Consider the following 21,334-nt stretch of genomic DNA (forward strand, 5'->3'; position numbering starts at 1 on the left):
CACACTCTGGCCATTTCCCGGGTCCTTGGTACCTTCAACAATGGGGTCCAGAAGGACACCCAGTCTTTTCTAATGAGTGCTACAAAAAATGCTGGGAGACCAGCCTGTCCTTAGGGAGACAGATCCACTTCACTACTGTCGGTATTTGCTTTCGTGTTCATATCTTTCCACATGACCACAAGCAGTTCATTTCACGATGTAAGCACCTGCACCTAACGCCGCAGGTGGGTTCAGTGTCCGGAGCCTAGCAGACTCTTTCACATCAGGGCCGAACAGCAGGCCTGTCTGAACCCGTGAGCCTCACACAGACTGAACTAAGTAGTACCACCATGGACTCTGCTTTTCGAATTAAGGGACCACAGCTGTGTGACGTGGGATTAGAGGCTCAGCTGAACACAATGGCTACTTAGGAGAGCAGAAAATTGGGTTGAGGAAAACCCTAGGACCAAGACAATGGGATTTCCTAAAAACAAGGAGCATTAAATCCTTTAGCCTTTCTAAGCCATGTAGGGTTGAAAGGCCCCAGGGAACCGCAAACCCTAACCTACTATCAATACCATGCCCGAAAAGCCCGAAAGATTGTTTCCTCCAGGCCTGGAAAGAGGTTTGCTCACTAGCAAACTTTAGATATAAACACCAAGTCAAAACACATTCCCCAATGACTCTGAGCACTTTATCAAGACATATTTAAAATGCATTTTAGAGGCAATGACGGGGAATTAAATCAGTTTCTAGGGCTGTAAAGCTTAGTCTCACTTTAGAGTGTTCAACTGTCTGCTCGCTTGCTGCTCCTCAGCACTGGAGAAGAGTGAAGAGCTGCATCGATGAGCCAGGGGCCCCTCAGCAGGCCCGCTGCCTGACCCAGCCGGGTTCTGAGGCCCAGCATGAAGCAGGATGTGAGCTCCAACAGCGACGGAGTATCACCAGCCAGCACCCGGAGCTTGAGGGCCAACCACGAACTAGAATGTGATTCTGTAAGAACATTCTAGCTGGAACGGAGGATGCTGCCCAGGGAATAATGCAAAGGTTGTAATTAGTTTTGAATTGCTTGCTAAATTGGTCTGGTTTTATTCAAAATGGCCTTCAAAGAGCTGGGTCTCACCAAGACCCAGTGAGAACGCTGTCAGCCCACATGAACTCCTGAGATTTTATTTGCCAACCAGCCTTGACCTTGCTCCCCTTAATTTAAATGTTCCAAAAATGTTCTTATGATCAACTACCAACCATTCCAGCAAAGCTTCCAACAGAAACAAGCCAGAGAAACAGGGAAGTCTCCTCTCTCTCACATCGATGTTCCTCTCTCTTCCTTCCTCTCTCTGAAAAGCAATGGAAAAAATATCCTCAGGTGAGAATTAAATAAACAAACATTAACAAATAAAGACAATATGCAAAACCTCAACTCTAAGATAAAGCAGAAATTCAAGTGGAAAGCCAATTTGAGTTTTTTAAGTTGAATAAATGGTGTTTAAGCCGGTATTTGGCTCAAGTTGGTGCCAAATTAATTAGCATTACTTTTGCACCAGTATTTTAAGAGACTAGAAGAAAAATGCCTCTCAATGGTCAAACAAGTCTGACGTGAATCCTTCCAATTAGTAGCATCTGAAAAGAATTTCAATTTATTCAAATTTAAAAAACCATCAACCACACTGAGAAGAAAATTAACACTCTTTGTGAAACACTAAAAAGCATCAAGCTATGGCGTGTTTCAAAGGATCACACACACTGCCCTGGCGCTTTGGCCCACGCGCATTGGGAAATATAACAAGATCCAGTTATCACTTCACCAGTATCATTTTAATCAGTAGGCATGTTAATGTCACGTATAATTTCTTTTAATATAAATATTTTTAAAGCTGGGTTTTACATAACATCAAGACTGCAGTGCTCGCCTGGTTTGCACAGGTCACCGTCATGTGAGAAATCAGATCAGGACACTCCTTTGGTGAGAGCGTCTTCTTTCCAAGCAGCTGCACCCAGCCAGTGCTCCACGCACACACTGGCTCCAAATAACACGTCTCATTTGTTGCAAACCTGCTACACCATCTACTCTGGTTTTCATGACACAGCTCAACATATAAACGTAGCCCACTTGGACCCAGGAAGTCTGATGAGGCCAGGAACATCCCAACCATAAAAGCTATTCTTCTAAGACAGGCATCAGGCAAACACAGCACAGAACCAGCTTTGCTGTCACTGGGTCAGAAGACACTACGGAGGCTGCGCATTCGGCAGCGTTGTCCCTTCGCGCACTGTCCTGCGCTCCCCAACTTGCTCCCCCTTCGAAAGTGCAGGTTAAAGCGTATTCACACCAGGAAGTTACCAACAGGCTCAATATCAGAGAACCGTGCAAGACTTTCTAGATCGGAATCTCTGAGTATTCTCTATTTCACATGATTTTATCGCCTTTTTTATAAAGAGGGAGTGTTCTCTGTGCGTATTTCATCGAGCCCAGTCAAGCCCGTCGAGTATGACATAGCAGGAAGTGGCTGCGGCGGCGGCCGTGGCTCTTGGGGCGGCGTGTGCAGAAGCAGGATTTGCTGTCTGTCCATATCACCTCGTCAGAACAGAAAGGTGCCGAAGCTGCCTTTCCCGTTCCACTTGAACTGGTTCCCCACAATGGAGACAAACATCTCCTGGGACATCAAGTTGTCGTCAGCTTGTGTGATCCCCAGCTCACTCAACCTTTTCTTCTTCATCTGGCCTTTCTGTGTGGAGGCAGCAACGAGTTCACTGACAATCTCACAGTTCCCTTCGACCTGCTCAGAGAGGCCGGGCCTCACACACAGCCCTGCTTTCCCAGCCGTGCGCTCAATCAGCTCCTCCAGCTCCACTCTCCCGGCTGCATCTGCCTCTCCACTCATCTGAGTTTCAACTGCTTTATTTTCTGGAGAAAAAAACAAAGTTAAATAGACAAACAAACCCAACTAAAGCAGGCATTTCCACAGTTGATTAGAGCTTTCCAGTTGCTCCTGCCAAAGATCCCTCTGTCGTCTTACTGGATGTGACAAACTGTTTGCCGTCAGTGGCCTTGCCCTTCAGACAAGGTCTCGTGCCCCTTGGACAGGATTACCAATGTTGAACTCCTTTCTCTTTTTATCCAAGAACCTCCTCCACTCAATAGACCTTTCCTGTACACTCACCGTCTGCTCAGCAGTGTTAGGAGCCAGGTGGCTCCCATGATGCCTGCCCCATGTTACTTTCATAGGTGTGAAATGGCAAAAGGGTTTTATAGATGTAATTAAGGTTACTAATCAGTGATAAATCGGATGTGCATAAGCTAATCCCACAGGCTCTTTATTTATTTATTTTTAATATATCTTTATTGATTTCAGAGAGAGGAAAGGAGAGGGAGAGACAGAAACATCAATGATGAGAGAGTCACTGATAGAGCCTGAAACCCGGGCATGTGCCCTGACTGGGAATCGAACCCCGATCGCCTGGATCCTAGGTCGACGCTCAACCGCTGAGCCACGCCCAGCCGGGTTCCCACAGGCTCTTTAAAAGCAGGGTTTCCTCTGGCTAGATGGAGAAAGGGGAAGCCTGAGACATTCACAGCCTGAGAGAGACCAGCCTCGAGGGAGGTTCCTTACTGCTGAAATGAAGGAGTCATGCAGCCCAGACCTGAGATCAGCCTCTGGAGCTGAGAGTGATCCCCAGCCAACAGCCAGCAAGTAAATGGAGACTTCAGTCCAACAACCTTGAGGAAACAGATTCTGCCAACATGAATGAGCTCAGAAGTTCCTCCTCCCAGACCTTTCAGGCAAGAGCCCTGCCCACTGACACGTCATTGTCACCTCTGTGAGATCCCCAAGCCCAGGCCACCTGCACTCTGACCTACAGAGAACTCGTGGAGATCTGGCTGGAGCAGCCCAATGACCAGGCCTCCTCCCCATGGCAAAGCTCAGTCCTCCTCACGACTGAGATTCCACAGTGATTGGGGTCATGGCCTGCATTTCATGGACTTCCCACTGAGTTACCTCAACTTTCCTGCCAAGAAAGACAGTCGACAGGAGGCATTTACTTCAAGCAATAAAAAATAAGAGGCCAACTCCACGATCCCCTCCAAGAAACGCAGCCTTCAACCCGGCACCTTCATTTCTCTGCCTCCATCCTTAACAAGTGCCAGCAGGAGCCACCATGGCTCTCGTGCGGCCACCCTTGCTCTGCACGTTCAGAGAACCAAGCCCACTAAGGAGGCAGCTGCAGATCACAGGAACCACACATCAAGTTCTGAAGGAGCAGCTGAACTAGGTGACCTTGAAAGTCTTCATCCTGAGAGTCTACACTGTTCCAGCTCTACCCAGCCCCTCTCTCTCCATGCCAGGCATATGCTAGCTCCCCATGCAGGGGAAGACTCAGATCCCTAAACAGAGTTCAAGGCTAAAATAAGATAAATTCGATTGGGTTTTACTCAGAAATCACTCAACATAGCATACCTTCAGCTCCATCTCGGGCATTTTCCTGCAGATCAGAGAAGATAGTCGGTTTCACCAAGACGACACCATAGCCTTCGTTGTTATGTATGACATTGTGCACCATGGATATTTTGGGAACATCATAATGCTCATCCAGGAAGTCCTTTGACATAGAAAACAAATGTGTAAAGCACTGTCACATTGAACACTGCCTGCCTTAAAACCCACACTGTCTTTAGGCTATTCTAAAAATAAAGTAGAAAATGATGCTTCTGAGCTGTGAGTGACACAGCCTTCCTGTCACTCTGCAGACCTACACAAAGCAAAGCATCCTCACAAGCTCTGCAATCACCAGTTATTTGTAGTATTAAAATCTGCGTACTGGCCCTGGCCAATTTTGCTCAGTGGTGAGAGCATCGGCCCATGGACTGAAGGGTCCTGGGTTTGATTCGGGCCAAGGCACATACCTTGGTTGCAGGCTCGACCCCTGGCCCCAGTCAGGGCACGTGCGGAAGGCAACCAATTGTTATGTCTCTCACATTAATCTTTCTCTCCCCACCCTCCCACTCTCTCTGAAAAGCAATAGAAAAATATACTTGGGCAAGGATTAAAAAACAAACAACTACGTACTGTTTATGCTTGTCCAAACCAGGAAACACCAGAACCCAACATGGGAATTTAATAAAACACAATCATTTCCAGGATGGAACCATCCTGACCTCAGGAGGAGGGTGTTCACCTTAATAAGGATGCCTTCCTTACAGTGGTGGATCCCGTTGTCACTCAGGGTGCACGTACTCCCGGGATATATCTCTACACCAGCACCCTAACAAGGCAAAATTGAAGGCAATGACAACTGTTTTCTAAAAGGCAGGACTATCAGAGAAGGTTTATTACAACCACTTCTTAGGCTTCAACACAGAGCAGATGCAAAGTGCAAGTAGAAAGTGTTTTATAGAAAATCTTACTAGGTATTTCTAATGAACACTGCCATCCTCCATTTCCAGCAACCTGTCTATCATTTATCACTCTCAGATCCCACGCACATACATGCACACAGGCATACATGCACACACACACGCATGCACAACAACACTGGCTAAAATATCATCCCTTCACTACTGTTCCACTTTCATTCTGGACAAATCAGCATTCTGATTCAATCAATCAATGCCATGTGACCATATCAAACAATACAGAAAAAACATTTGACAAAAGTCAATACACATTCATTACAAAAATTATCAGAAAACAGAAAAAGAGAATTTCCTCAGCTTGGTCAAGAATGTCTACAAGAAACCCGCAGTTAACCTTCTGTTTAGACAATGCTGAGTGTGCCCCCGCCCCTTATTCAGCGAGGTGCCAGCAGTGCCTGTCAGTGTTACAGAGAAGGTGAAAGGTCATTTCTCTTCCTATCCAGTCTTGAAAATGGTACTGAGTCTGGTGGGCAGAGTATGTGAATGTCTGGACTTCTTTGAGAGAATAGAGCATGCGTTTACATCTTGGGCCCACATTTTACTGACTTGTTTGGAACTTCAGCCTCAACTACTCCCTAAAGGATGGAGAGCACACACCTTGGCCCCATACAAGTCCGAGGTCTTCATCACAAACTCCGCAGAGGTGCGCACGGTGACCCCGGTGGTCTCGCACTGCAACACACAGTTCTCCACAGTGGTCCTGCCCCGGTGTATAACTGGGAGGAAAACGCAACCACACGCCAGACCTAATGCATCTTCTCCAGCATGAGAGATGGCCCAGAGCTGGCATCAGATGGCCTAAATACTGCTCAATAGCTACCATTAAACTTTGTTATGGAATTACAAATTCAAGATATATCAAATGGTGACTATTTTTAGCTACTGTCTAAAATCTAAAAGCAGCATGCTTAAATAAGAATAACTTGACCTGAGAAATGCAAAATCAAGTTAAAAAGCACTTTTTAATTACAAAAAAATGGTATCTGACAGTCTCACTCTCCTGAGCATGCTGGAGGCGCAACTCAAGGAAGGGGGTGCAGATCCCAGGAAACAAATACTAGTGACACACGGAGGTACCTTGGTTGTATCTAGGCCTAAATCGGATACAAAGAACACAGATCACGATCTTGAGATGCTTTAAAAGAAAAAATGATCACACAGAAGCCAATCTTTAACTACCCCGCTTTCAGGAATAGGCTGAACTAATTTTCCATTTGGAGTAAGCTTTCAAGTCTGCTCAAAAGCTACCGTTAAACTTTGTCCCTCTAAGTACATAAATAACTAATCAGCCTCTAGACTCCAGAGTGGTATTTTATTAGACTGTATCTTCCAGGGAAAGGAAAGTTTCCCTCAAAGCCTAGAACAAATCGTACACAAAATATTCAGATACTCACTTAAGATCCCTTCTACAGCATCATGCTGGACAAATTTTATGCTTGAGATTTTAACATCTGCACCCGTACAGTCCACGAAAGTGTCTCCCTTGCCCCTCTTTTCTATCACGATATCATCGGGCAGACCATATCCTAAGAAAGAGAGCAGGCATTAGCGTGGGCACAGGGAGAGGTCTGAACACAAACTGCCACGGCAGGTTTCTGTTTCAAATAACTCTTAACGATATGCAAGACCAATCAACCCAGCTGCATTGAAATGAAATCTAATTCTCTCCCCACACATCTTGTTTAATTTAAACCAGAGTATACAACTTTTAATAACTCCTCAATTTTCCCCCGTATCAGGAATGCCACCCAATAACCATCTCAGACCAGGTCAGCACTCAATTCACTTACAAATCTGCTGTAAAAAAATAACTGATCCTAGGTACTCACAGCTGGTCAAAGGGCTTTAAAACATTCAACTCTAAGATTCTATCATCCTAATAAAATTAGGTATCAGAAAGCCTAAGCATTTTTTAAGATTAGCTAATTTAATATTCTCTTAAACAGACTGACTTAAAATCTGACAAAATGACTTAAAACACTTTTAGCTACTGGAAAAAATAGGTGAACCTTGTTAACCAATGAAAAACATCAGACCTCTACAAATCTAAATCATTTGTCTGCCTGTACCCTGCACGTTTTCCACAATAACCAGTTTATCATCAGAAAAATTTTAAATGTAAAAAAAAATGCCATATTGAAAAAGAAACTGAGGTTATGACATAAGTTATGTATTCTTAGCAGTTTAAAATATAAAACCATCACCTAAGTGAATGAAGTTCTAAGCAGGAAACACCCTGCCATCTGCACTGACACCCTGCACCTTGAAAGTGCTCCGTGTATCTCGTTACAGGTGCTGGCTGAGGACCAGATCAGCCTCGGACAAGCTGTACTCTTGTCCATGCTCACACTAGATACCACCCAGTTGCCCAGATTCTCAGAAGTGCCCTGTTAGCAAACTTAGCCAGTTACACTGAACTACCAGGATTCTGTGTGGTCATTTATGACACTTTGGCCATTGCATGACCACTTCCTCACCAATCCAGGAAGAGCAAATATCCAGCGCACGATCTATAGCATCCCTGCTCTTCTCACTGTGCCAATAAAGTGCTCCTGTTGCGGAGACCTACCCTGCAGGTGTGTATGGGGAAGTCATACCTCTCCTACGTTATCAGGCTGGAGAGCAGAGAACAAAGCGCACACATAAACAAAAGGGGATGCGATGTGCTGATGAACAGCAGGGCCGAGTGCGGCCTTGCTTCCATTAGGAAGCTCTGACAAGATGAAGACAAAGGGCACAGTTGACACCGTCTGTGAACAGCTGCACGAGGCCCACAATGATGGATGATTGTCTGCATTACAAGCTTTATTGCTGACTTGAAGCTCTTTGGTAAATAGTTGAACAGGTGCATGTAAATTTGACACATTATGAAAACACAGGACTAAGATGAACGACTGCACAACAACCTGAATTCTAGCATCACTCTAAATGTACAAGAAATGTAACTGCTAAGAAGTTATTTTTAATAGAATCTTCAACATTAATGTTCTTAAGAGCACACTCTGGTCAAGATCCAAAGGGCAGAATTTGTGACCTTCAGCAAGGTTTTAAAAAACAAGATTGTTGGTCCGATTTCAAATTGGATCTATACCTCTCACAAAAACAAGCTAAATTTTTTTTTAATGCACCAGTATGTCCACAACATTTATGAAATAAGAGTAAGCAACAAGTAAATGTTTTTTATATATATTTTTTAAATGTATTGCTGGAATATTTTTATTCTAGAAACAAGATTTCTTCCCCATGAGCCACCTGCCATCTGGAAAGTGTGCCTCTTCCTATGGTCTTTTTCTCTGCATGCTTGTCTTCCCCACACACAGATGCCACAGAGACCATCCCCAGAGCTGCTCAGACACCACATCAGTCCCCTGTGAGCTTAACATGCCCTTAATGTGTGAAACCAAATGGACTAAAATCACATTTATTCCTGGAGCTCCAACAAGGCGGTGGCTCCTGTTTCTTAAGCCCGTCTTGCCTGAGTGCAGCTTGTTCTGATTGTCCACACTCACCTTCCAGCTCAATGGAGTCGGCAATGGAAAAGGTGCCATGTACCACATAATGGCCAGGACAGACAATCACCGTGTCACCTTCGTAGCAGGAGTTTATAGCTGACAACGGGTCACTGTGGAACTAGGAAACAGCAAGGACATAGTGCAAACCGCGTGTTTCGGGAGCTTCCATGGCTCACTCTCATGGAGTCCCCACACGGTGAGCAACCCATGCTGCCACCATGTGCCCAGGGCATGCTTGCCGAGTGCCGACTGAAGGGAGCACTGAAGTGAGCACTGCCCACTCCACAGAAAAGCAGCTCTGGAGGGGCCCATCAGCACTCTGCAGAGCTCAGAAAAACCTGAGGTAAAGAGAAGAGGGAAAGCCACCCGGAGCAAGAAACCCCTTTACCTGGACCTCTATGTCCTCGTGACAAGGCTCCTGACAGAGCCTGTCCCTGAGCAGGGCCTGCAGCAGCCCCGTCATCATGGTGGGGGAGACCACATGGGTGACCTTCTGGCCATTTGGACGAACACCCTTTGCTTGGATATTAGAATTTTTCTGATAACCAAACACGTACCTTGAAGAAACCAGAGAGAGCTGTGAGCAGTATGGCTGCTTAGAAAAGAAACCAACTGTCCTGGCTGGTGGCTCAGAAGTGAGCATTGTCCCTGCACCAAGAGGTTGCTGGTTCAGCTCCCAGTCGGGATGCATGCAGGAGGCAACCAACCCACGTCTCTCTCTCTCTCTCTCTCTCCTTCCTTTCCTCTCCTTGTAAAATCAATAAAAGCATATTTTAAAAAGAAGCGGGGCTACCTGTTCGGGATCCCTCTCCCTGTGGTGGGAACTTTTGTCTATCCTTCAATAAACTTTTGCTTTCCCTTAAAAAAATAAAAAAAAGCAAAGCCAAGCAGCCAGGAGCAGCAGGCAGGCCGTACCTCAGCAAGGGGTTCTCGATGAGCTTCAGCTTTTGCTTCAGCTGCTCCATCTCGGAGTACAGCTTCAGCCCCTCCACCATGGAGATGTTCTCCTGCTCAGAGTCCGAGTCGCAGGCCGACAGGCTGCTCCTCAGGTTTAGGAAGCTCCTGTAGATGTCCTCGCACTGCAACAACAGACTGCGGTAGTCAGCCACGAGTCCGGAGGGAACGCGGTCCTCGAGGATGTCATAGTGTCTGCAAGGTGAAGAGCAGGCTGAGCCCCTGCCCCGCAGACTGTCTCAGTCACCAAGACAGACAGCCGCGTGCTCTCAGGGCCCCGGGGAAGCGCTTCCACCCGCGTGGGCTCCAGCGCCAGCAAGGCCAGGCCGCACCCCCGGAAGCGGAGCAGTTGAAAGGTTTAAGCACTGCTTCAGGAAGGTCGCAGATGTTTCTCCTTTGAGAAGTTGTTTTTTTCCTTAAATCCAAGCATTTGTGCTACAGGAACACTGAAAGTCCATGTTGCACAATCTGTCACCATCATTCAATAAGAAAGTATGTTCTCATGTTAGATTCAAACTCTTAATAAACGGGTCACAGAGGGCAGTGTGGGGGTGGGACAGGGAAGGAAGCACCCCAAATAGTCTGGTAACAACATTTAAGACGACCATATTTACAGGGTCAAAGGTGAAAATAACTCAAACCACCCAGCCCATCCTCACCTCTAAAGTATGACAGCACAGAACTACACAGGACAGCCCTCAGGAAGACTATCAGGGCATTTCAAAACAAGCCCCTCTGAGAAAACACAGCTGTGGTCACTAACTAGAGTAATTAAAACCAAATAACCTTGTAACTTATTGGCACTTAAAAGTTCTTTACTAATTTATATACCTTCTCAAATACATGGACAGAACAAAAAGTACTTCTAGATGCCAGAGAGTAATTGATGAATGTATAATATAGCTGAGGAATGTGAAATTAATGGATCTAAAAACAAAGGACAATACAACTGTTATTGCTTTACTTCTCAGTTAAAAGTATATTTTCTTGTAGATGCCTCAGGCCTGAGCATCTCAACCTTGGTGGTACCTGCAAACCTCTGGGGAACTCAGGTCCCCGTCCAGATCAGTGAAATTGGGCTCTAAAGCCCCCCGCAAACCCTAACGACAGGAGGATGAGAACTGCTGCCTTAGGTGACGTCTCTTACACACAGCCATGCTCGACTAAGATGAGGGGAAACAAAACACACCCTGGACAGATTTATACCAAATTATGGCAAGCATTCAAACAGTGTTTAAAACGGAGTAATAAATTTTCTCTGCTGTCCAAATTAACGAACTAGGTAAAGCTTAAAAAACAAGGGTTTTGTCTGCTTGGTTAATCTACACTCATTTAAAAACAGTCTGGAAATGCACTTTACAAACAAGAAATTGGGGCCCAAACCACTGACTACCAGCCCAGGTCTATTAACTTAGGGAGATTAAGACTCAAGTTTTAAAGCCAGTCCCTTAGCATTTCTAATATCCATGCCAGCTGGTCATTCCTTCTTTTACCATGACACTGAAGTGTGGAAGCAGCAAGCCCATTGTGTCTCGGTCCATGAGCCTTGAGCAGTGCTCTGATGATAGAAGGCTATTTCCCACATGTGTGACATCACGACAACATGGCCTGACTCCCTGTAAGTCTTGCCTGTTGAGAGCTGCCCCACATTAGCCCAGGGATCTTTTTAAGAGTCTGCCTGCTGCCCGGCTGGGCGTGGCTTAGTGGTTGAGCATCAACCTAGGATCCAGGCAACCAAGGTTCGATTCCTGGTCAGGGCACATGCCTGGGTTGCGGGCTCGATCACCAGTCAGGGGCGTGCAGGAGAGAGCCAATCAATGACTCTCTCATCACTGACGTTTCTCTTTCTCCCTCTCCCTGAGATCAATAAAGACATATTTAAAAAAAAAAAGTCTGCCTGCTCTATGTACATTCCTGTTCCTCCGCCACATACAGGTTTCTTCTCCATAACTGGAAACAGCACCTCCCTGAACTCTCCCTGCCTGACACACGGGTGTGTGTAAATCGTTTATGATCACATGTGGGAGGGAGGCTGCCAAGTTGGAACATTCTAGAGCACGTCTATCAGAGCTAGAAAACACTCAAGCTTTTCGAGTTGCACTGAGCACAATGGAGAAACTGGAAAGGCTGGACAGCAACCACAGCCAACCTGTGAGGCGCTGGAACCAGGCTGCACAACCCTCACCAGGCGAACCACAAACCAGACCCTGCACAGACTCTTATTACTTACGACTTAAACTAAGAGAACTGACTAAATCAAACAGGACTCCACAAGCGTGCAGAGGCTCAATGCCTTGCCATACATAACCAAATTCTCTTTCATGCAGGAAAATGATCTTCGACAAATTTTCCTCTTTCCTGGGAGTGCAAGTTCTAATTTTATTCTTACTGGAGCATGTACTGGTGAGAAATGAATGGTGTTAGAGCACCATCTCATGGAAGGCTAAATGCCACATTTAACACGTGCGGAACAGCTATTTGGGTTGAATGGTGGTGAATTTGGGGTACCGTATATTTGCATGGAAGGGTTTTTCCTACCAAAATATGATAAATTAGAAGAAGAATGTGTTTAGGTATTTTGGATATTCTGATTTGGTACTATTAACTATTTAGTATTTTCATCTACACGTCAAACAACGTTTGAGGACAAGAACTGGACAAAACATCCTGAGGTAAGTCCACCAGGTATGTCTCACAGCAGGAACTGAGAGTACAGCCACGTCTCTCTCAAGAAACTGAAGCAAATAAGTCTTCTATAATTCAATTAAATTCACTATTTTTCAAATAATTGCCTTTGAATTTAACAAAGGTTTTTTTTTAATACAATAGCTCAAGTTTTATTTAGATTTACCAAACATTGAGTTGTTAACTTAGATTTTCTTGAACTGTTTTAGGCTCAGTTTAGAAACACTACACACAGATTTCTCTGCACGTGCAAGATTCATTTCATAATTGCCAATGGGTGACTGCTGAACACCGACCAGCCTGTTTCTGCCTGGCCCCTGGAGTATACATACGCCACACAGGTGACATGAAACCACAGGTAAGTTTAAACCACAGACGAAGCTGAGCCACAGGAGGCTGCCCTTCCAAACGCCCAAGGCCAGCAGCAAACACTCACAGCCTCAGTCGAGGTTCCACACATCTGACAAAGTAGTCGTATTCATCTTCTTCCTCTTCATCCCAACTCCTCCAGATGTTCTGGTAGAAAAACCTGAAATGGAAATCAGCACCATTCAAGTTCAATCACTGGCTCGAAGTGTGCAGGTTCTGGAGGGGTGGGAGCTAAGGCAGCAATGACAACAGTTCTGCCACCTATGGAAGAAAAAGCTGGGCACTGGCTGTACTCGGCGGTCTTGAGGCACAAGCCCTCTTCTCAGCCAGCTAACACATGGGGACACAGCTCGGGTTCGGCTAGGACTTCCTTCATCAGAGCTAGTCACTGACTACCTACCGTGAGCAAGTGGGTGGTAGGGCCATTTGTTGAGAGAGAAAAGGCTGGGAGAGAAAAGGTTTGAGGTTGAAATAGAGTTGTTTTCATCATGTTTGGGTTGAGATGCCTATCTGACCTCCAAGTGGATGATGTCGGCAGTGCAGACAAATACATGAGCCCGGAGCTCAAGGGAAGGGTCAGGGCCAGAGACACCAATCTGGGGAGTTGTCGGCATATTGATGGCCTTAAAGCAACAAATGAGCTCATCCAGGGACATAACAGAAAGCAGTTCTCAACCCTGCTGCATCTTAGACTCCCAGGACCCTCAGTAATTGATTCCCAAATCTAACCCAGACCAGTAAATCAGAATCTCTTGACAGCTTGGGGGGGGGGGGAGAAGCAGGATGCTTTTTAAAGCTCCCCACGTGATTTAACAATTTTTTTATCATGGAAAATTTCCAACATATACAAACAGCATTGTGAACACCATGCACCCGTCACCTGGCTTCAACAGTCACAGCTCACAGGCGAACTTCGTCACCTCTACCCCCCACCTCGCTTCCCTGTTCCCCCCACTGCCCTGACACTTACTTGGTAGCCAGTCTCAGACGAAGCTCATCATTCATGCATCATCAGCATGCACCTCTAAAATAAGTGCCAACAGAACACTTTGATTCCTCAGTATCCAAACCCCCAGCCAGTGTCCAGTCCTCCCTCAGTGCTGGTTCACAGGAGGTGGGTCAGCCACTGTGTTTCACCCTCACTCTCATTCTGCAGACTACCCCTCCCTCTTCTCTTTCCATTATTTCATAGTTTTCCACACTCACACTCTGAACTTGGCTGGCTGCAGCCCACCAGGTTGTTTCACATGTCCTGTTTACTTCTAGCAAAAGGAGAGTAAGGCAGAAAGACTTTATATTGGGTTTAGAAAAGGGATATTTTGGCCAGACTACTTCAAGAGGTACCACGCACCTCTGTCAGGAAGCAAACACTGCCTGGGCCTTGCTTCCGACGAGGATAAGAATGGTCAGGACACCGGTGCTGACAGCTGATCCACCCACGACAAACTCCCACCAGGTTTCCACCAGCAGCTGCAGCAGCCACTGAGGCCCCTGCCGAGACTGCTCCTTTACTACCGGCTGCCAAACACTGATGGTCAAGCAAGAAGAGATGGAGAGGTGCCGACCAGGAGCAAGGTCACTCTTAATGCCAAAGCAAGCCTTCCTTAGTGAGCACTCTCATATACAGGATCCAAGCGAACTGTGCATGCCAGGAACTAACTCACAAAAGGTTTCTCACCTACGAACCCAGGGATTGGTGCGCCTCCTCACTTAAGGGGCAGGGTGCCCTGTGCCAGTGGGAACCAACTGGGCCCAAATTGGGAGCACAGCCCCGTGGGGCCTGGGCGCGGCCCAGGAGGACGCCTTCTCCCAGCTGACTCCTCTGTGCCGGGTCAGGAGCCCCACCTGGTCCACAGGCTTTCCTTTCCTTTCACTCAGGTATGTCAATCACGGGCTTAGCATCCAGAACCTTCAAGACAGTTTTGAAATCTATACAAACCAAATCCAGAACCCTGTCTTCTGTTAACACGTGGGAACACAGAATGAAGGCTACCCAGGAATTCTCTGTACTTTTTTCAACTTTTCTGTAAGTCTGAAACTACCTCAAAATAAAAATTTTAAACCTTTCTTTAAATTTTTTAAATTTAAAAATGACTGCCACAGTGACCAAGTTCACAGTCTGAGTGCTAGGTCTGGATGCAGAGCAGACCAGAACCACCACACTGGGCCCCGAGTTCTGGCCACGGGGCACCTTCCCCAGGCTCGCCTCCTACCTGACATGCTCAATTGCAAGTGCAGTCTGGTCGAACGCCCCAGAGCCATCGAACACCACCCAGAGCTCCTGCAGGGGCAGCCGCTGTCCCTTCAGGTCCAGGAGCTCCCTCATGCACTCCACGGTGAAGGTGCTCACTTGAGACTCGCAGAGGTACGGGTCCACCAGCCTCACCACAGCCTTCAGGGCCGCAAAGTCCACATCCGTGACCTCAAGTTTAAAACAAGGGACTTAACACACAGAAATCAAAACTAAGATACACACATGTCACTGCCTATAGACTGATTTTTTTTTAAAACATATAATGAGAGTGGAGAGCGTTCTTCCTGAATACAAGGATCAACAAGGACAGGCCTGGCGTTGACCCGCACGGAGCTTACGTTGTAATCAAGGAAACAAACCAACGAGATGGTGACAAGTATGTGACAGAGGCTAACTAGCAGGGGTGGGGGCTGCTTTTACTTGGGGAAGTTACTTGGGAGCCCCAATGAAAAGGGTGAGACGAAAGCAGCCATCTGGAGAGCAGGGGAGGTGCAAAGGGCCTGTGGCAGAGACCAGCTTGGCAGCTACAGGAGCAGAAAGGCGGAATTTCCTGCTGGAACCAAAGAAAGGAAATGGCAGCAGATGGGGGAAGGTTGGCAGCGAGCAGCAGGAGACCAGGGCATGAGGCACAGGGGAAGGAGCCTGGATCTGATGTGCTCTCTAGCAAGGAGGAGCCAGGAAGCCAGACCCAGGCCTTTGGTAAATGCATCAGAGGTTTTAAGCGAGGAATGGCCATAAAGCAATGACCCTGATTCTTTCAGAGAACTGACTGGGGGAACAGGAAACAGGGATTGACTATCAACCTAATTAACAGGCCTGAACTGCAACCAAAGATATTAGCATAATCCAGAATTTGAGAATCCACAAGGAAACGCTGCACCCACTGCCCGGAACACCGTCGCTGCAGCATGGGATATACATCTACAGGAGCTGCACCATGACTTGTATTTACACTCCCTGGTTTAACATTTTAGTTTAACAGGGGTTTTTGGTGGTCCAGTTAACAAACATGGAGAGCATTTCACAGCTGTAATTAGAGTGAAAATTTCACATGAAAGGCTCAGTTGGCCCTAGCTGATTTGGCTCAGTGGTTAGAGCATCAGCTCACAAACTGAAGGGTCTCGGGTTCGATTCCCATCAAGGGCACGTGGCCTCGGTTGCAGGCTCAATGCCCGGTCCTGGTAGGGGCGTGTAAGGGAGGCAACCAGTGGATGTGTCTCACATCGATGTTTCTCTCTCTCTCCTTTCTCTTTCCCTCTCCCTTCCTTCCTCCCTTCCACTCTCTCTGAAAAACAATGGAAAAAATATCCTTGGGTGAGGATTAGAAAAATTAAAATAAAAATAAATTAAAAGTAAAAGGCCAGTCAGTTGAAAAATGAAGTTGTTCTTCCTCTCTGCATTGGGACAGGCACATTATCAAGAGATTAACCACATATCTGAAGATTTGTTAGACAAAAAACAGGCTAGTTTCTAAAATGCCTATTTGGTTTGAGCTATTTAATGGGCTGCCACTAAGGTAAAAAAATTAACTAAAACCCCACTGACTTCATAATTAGGCGGCTTTATTTTTGAAATGGTCTCAAATACCTCCTCCACGTGCCGGGTGTATAGTCCAAGTCCCCTTGTCAAAGGACACTGGGACGTAAGCCACCCCAGTTCCCTGGCAGCTCCTCCTCAGATGTCTTTAGATGTGCGAACACTTCACACACCCTGGTGATTAGATGTGAAAAGCAAGCTGTTTTCAATCAGCTCATAAACTTTAATTAAAAATCAGCGCTTTGGCCATAACAGTCTGAAGGAAGGTGCCTTTGGCTAGAGACAAACGTCTTAATGAAGGGATGAAACATACCTCCACCAGCACCTCGAACACATTAGTGTGCCAGACCGCCCGCCATCCAGATGGTTCCAGCACTTTCTCTAGGAATTCAGCCGTGAACTCTCTCACCTCGGAGGCCTTGCAGTCAGCTGCACACAAATTAAACACAACGAGGAGAGGGCGTCAGCAGGTCCCTTTACAGCCGCGTGCTCAGGACCACGGTGGCTGTCTGAGGACCTGAGACAGACAACCTGCTTGTAACTGAAAGGGTGAGAAGCAGGACGGAGGGCCTGCTCACCTAAAATGTAATCCTGATAGGCTCGGAAGCGCTCGTAGAACAGAAGGTGGCTGGTCTGGAACATCTCTGGGAAATGTGTTTTCCCTTGCAGCACAAAGCTGGGCAACCGGGACCCTGGGCTGTAGTCACTGCTGCAGTCACCGCTCGAATCTCCGTCTTGGAACAAACCTGAAAGAACCACCCAACCATGGGCCGATGAACCCAGGCCCTCAGGGCTTACAGGTAGCGTCCACGTTCATGCCTAGCTCAGGAGCTCCGACAAGCTTCACTCCCCAACGCTGTAGAATAAACCAGTTTTACTGAACTTAAACATATCTCCAAGCGCAGGATCTCCTTCAAATTGTTAAGACCCTGAGCTCCGTCATGGGCTGGGTCTGTTTCTGAGCTTTCCCAGGAGGCGGAGGAGGCACCTGTCACTGGATTCAGTGGAGATCACTCCAGTTCTCCTTCACAGGACAGCCATGACTCTCACTGCAGCTGGGAACGTCCAAAGCTCAAATATCTCAGTCATTTTTGTCCAAAACAATTCTACAAAGCTGCCTTCAAATAAGGAGCTGGTTTCCTATCTTCCCTCTCAAATGAGTTGAAGCCGCCCTTTTATTTTCTATGCTATCAGTCTCTCAATGCCCCTCAGTAAACAGGGAGGAGAGATTCTTAACAAGTAAGGTTTGCTTCACCAGAGCTACTAGGTTCCTCCTAACTGCGAGGACCTTGTCAAAGGAAGAGAAAACGCCAACCACACCAGGTTTGGGCTGCGTGTAATTCTCTCTCGCGAAGTGTGACCTAGTCAGTGGCATAGCGGATTCTGTACAACACCACGTTTTTAACGGACAAACAACACTGAGGCCAGTGCACAGACTGGCACAGTAGTTCCGGAAACTACAGGGGGATGGGAGACTGTTACTAGAGAGAGTCAAGCTGCTCTCTTTCCTCCTTCCTTCTCACCCTTTACCCCTGGGGAGGCCGCCAGGGTTACGCGCCCCACAGGCAACCGAAGCGTGCTCAAGGGTCTCCTGCTCACAAACACTGATGCACAGCAGCGCCTGACTAGCTGTGTAACAAACTCTGTGCCTAAGTTTCCTCCCTATAAAGATGAAAATAGATGCCTACTTCAACTAAATTAAGAGAACTAAATAAAGTATTTACTAATCACTTACAACAGTGCCCATCCCACAATATATATGTTTGTTGAAGAAATCACACCTTCACCTCACACCCATGAGGTGGCTACTATCAAAAAAGAAACAAGAAAAGCTATGGAGAAAACAAGTGCTGGCAAGGGTGTGGAGAAACAGGAGCCCCCGTGCACTGCAGGTGGGAATGCAGGCTGATACAGCCACTGTGGGAAACCGTGCAGGTTCCTCAGAAACTTAAAAATACAGCTGCCACATGACCCAGCGATCCCACTCCTGGGTATCTACCCACGAGAATTAAAAGCAGGGTCTCGAAGAGATATTCACACACCCACGTTAGAGCAGCATCACTCACAAAGCTGAGGCATGGAAGCAACCCAAGTGTCCAACGACGCATGGAACGGATAAGCAAAACGTGGTCTATGCACACAATGAGGTGTTATTACTCAGCCCTAAAAAGGAAGTTCTGCAATATGCTCCAGCATGGATGACCCTTGAGGACATTGTGCTAATTGAAATAAGCCAGTCACAGAAAGGAAAATACTGTGTAACTCCACTGACTAGTTACTTAGTCAAAACTCACAAAGGCAGAAAGTAGAATGGCGGTGGCCAAGGACTGGGGAGGGGGGAATGGGCAGTGTGTGTTCAACAGGCATAGTGTCAACTTAAGAATGTCCAAGTCTGTAGAGAATTTCATAAAGATTGACTTGGAGCCAAACAGAGGACATGCCTGGAAGCAGCGAGATCTGAACAGACTGAGATAAGTGCTTCAGGAGCAGTAGTCTGCAGCTTCTTTCACGCATTTGAAGCCAGGGAGGGAGCATAAAGAGGGACACGGGGTGGAACTGCAGGGCAGTAAGATAGCACGCTCTCTCAGGGGTGACAGTCTGCTCCCCTTTGAGGGCTACTACTTCTGCACTTCAGAGGCTTGTGAACCTAGACGCCCACGGGCAATGGAACAGCCGGCCTGAAACCTCTCTCTGAAGAAGTTTATGCCCTGGCGGAGTGCCCACCACCTGCCCGGAGAGGAGTCTAGGGCCAGGTCGCCCTGTGAGGTCACCTCCACAGAAGCCCTTTTCATCCACAGTAGACTTCAGTTTTACAAACTGAAGAGTTCTGGGGATGGATGGTGGTGGTGATGGCTGCAACCACATGAGTGTATTTTTAATACCAGCGGCCTGAACCCTGACACGGGGTTGATGGTAAGTGCATGTACTTGAACGCGCTAGAGCCGCCTTACTCCTGCGCGGTCGCTCACAGCCACTCTGAAAGGCTGATTTTCACCCGCGCTTGGCTCCATCTCCACCCCTCCGTGGCACCGCCTGCAGTTGTCCAGCTGGGAAAGCCGAAGCCAGGTGACTTCGCGCGGGGCAGTGGCGGCACTGGGTCACCTACATCTTCTCCCTCTGCCGGGGCTCTGTCCACGACACAGACCCACTGAACTGTCCCAGCCAGAGGCGGCCGGCTTCGAGCATGAGCAAGAGCAAGAACATGAATGTGAGCAAGAGTAAGAGCAAGAATAAGAGCATGAGCACGAACAAGAATAAGGGCATGAGCAAGAGTAGGCAGTGGGACCTCCCAGGGCGGAAGCGGGGCTGGGCGGAGCCCCGGGGGCCGTGTGGGGCCGCCCCTAACTCCCGGCGACGTGTCACCTGCCCGTGGTGCTCCGTCAGCCGTGGCCGAGGGGGGAGGGGGGAGGAGGGGGTGCGGAGGCCCGGTGCCCGTGAGCCCAGGCCGAGGGGGGGGGGGGGAGCGGGGCTGAGGGGAGGCCCGGTGCCTGTGAGCCGAGGCCGGGGGGGAGCGAGGCTGAGGGGAGGCCCGGTGCCTGTGAGCCGAGGCCGGGGGGGAGCGGGGCTGAGGGGAGGCCCGGTGCCCGTGAGCCGAGGCCGGGGGGGGGGGAGCGGGGCTGAGGGGAGGCCCGGTGCCCGTGAGCCCAGGCCGAGGGGGGGGGGGAGCGGGGCTGAGGGGAGGCCCGGTGCCTGTGAGCCGAGGCCGGGGGGGGAGCGAGGCTGAGGGGAGGCCCGGTGCCTGTGAGCCGAGGCCGGGGGGGAGCGGGGCTGAGGGGAGGCCCGGTGCCCGTGAGCCGAGGCCGGGGGGGGGGAGCGGGGCTGAGGGGAGGCCCGGTGCCCGTGAGCCCAGGCCGAGGGGGGGGGGGGAGCGGGGCTGAGGGGAGGCCCGGTGCCTGTGAGCCGAGGCCGGGGGGGGAGCGAGGCTGAGGGGAGGCCCGGTGCCTGTGAGCCGAGGCCGGGGGGGAGCGGGGCTGAGGGGAGGCCCGGTGCCCGTGAGCCGAGGCCGGGGGCGGGGAGCGGGGCTGAGGGGAGGCCCGGTGCCCGTGAGCCGAGGCCGGGGGGGGGGAGCGGGGCTGAGGGGAGGCCCGGTGCCCGTGAGCCGAGGCCGGGGGGGAGCGGGGCTGAGCGGAGGGCCGGCGCCCGTGAGCCGAGGCCGGGGAGGGAAGGGGGGAAGCGGGGCTGAGCGGAGGCCCGGCGCCCGTGAGTCGAGCCGGGCTGCGGCGCGCTCGGGAGGGCAGCGCGGTCACGGCCCGCTCCGGGACGCGCTGCAGAGGCTGACGCGCGCACCGAGCCCGGGAGGCCCGCGCGGACCCGCAGGGCGGAGCGCTGGCCCAGGCCAACCCGCCCGGTCGGGAAGCGGAGGCCCGGCCGGACGCAGCCGCCAGCCCCCCGCCCGGCCCGTCGGAAGGCGCCCTCGGGGCCGGCGGACGCGGCCTGCGCCGGGCGGCTCCTCGGGCCGCGGGCGGGACTCACCTCTCTCCAGGGCCGCCGGCGCCTCCTCGGCCGCCCAGCCCGAGCGCTTCGGCCCCGGCCCCACCGCCTCGGACCCCAGCCCCATACCCGCCAACAGCTCGTCGGCCATTTCAAATTTCCGCGGGCACCACCCGGCCCGCCGACGTGACGACGCGCGCC

General features: G+C 49.3%; 1 protein-coding gene across 1 annotated transcript; it reads right to left on the reverse strand.

Annotated features, from left to right (window-relative positions):
* Positions 1–1,772: 1,772 nt before the first annotated feature.
* On the reverse strand, positions 1,773–21,284 carry SHCBP1 (SHC binding and spindle associated 1). The gene is made up of 13 exons (XM_087827533.1): positions 21,176–21,284; positions 17,281–17,448; positions 17,016–17,131; positions 15,126–15,334; positions 12,980–13,072; positions 9,820–10,053; positions 9,293–9,461; positions 8,902–9,022; positions 6,787–6,918; positions 5,990–6,108; positions 5,155–5,241; positions 4,437–4,578; positions 1,773–2,884 (listed from the first exon to the last, which is right to left on the reverse strand). The coding sequence occupies exons 1-13, from the start codon at positions 21,282–21,284 to the stop codon at positions 2,559–2,561; spliced, it is 2,025 nt and encodes a 674-aa protein (XP_087683659.1). The 3' UTR covers positions 1,773–2,558.
* Between the last annotated feature and the right edge of the window lie 50 nt (positions 21,285–21,334).

This window comes from Miniopterus natalensis, chromosome 18 (assembly GCF_054644295.1).
Source record: "Miniopterus natalensis isolate mMinNat1 chromosome 18, mMinNat1.hap1, whole genome shotgun sequence".
NCBI classification, from domain to species: domain Eukaryota; kingdom Metazoa; phylum Chordata; class Mammalia; order Chiroptera; family Miniopteridae; genus Miniopterus; species Miniopterus natalensis.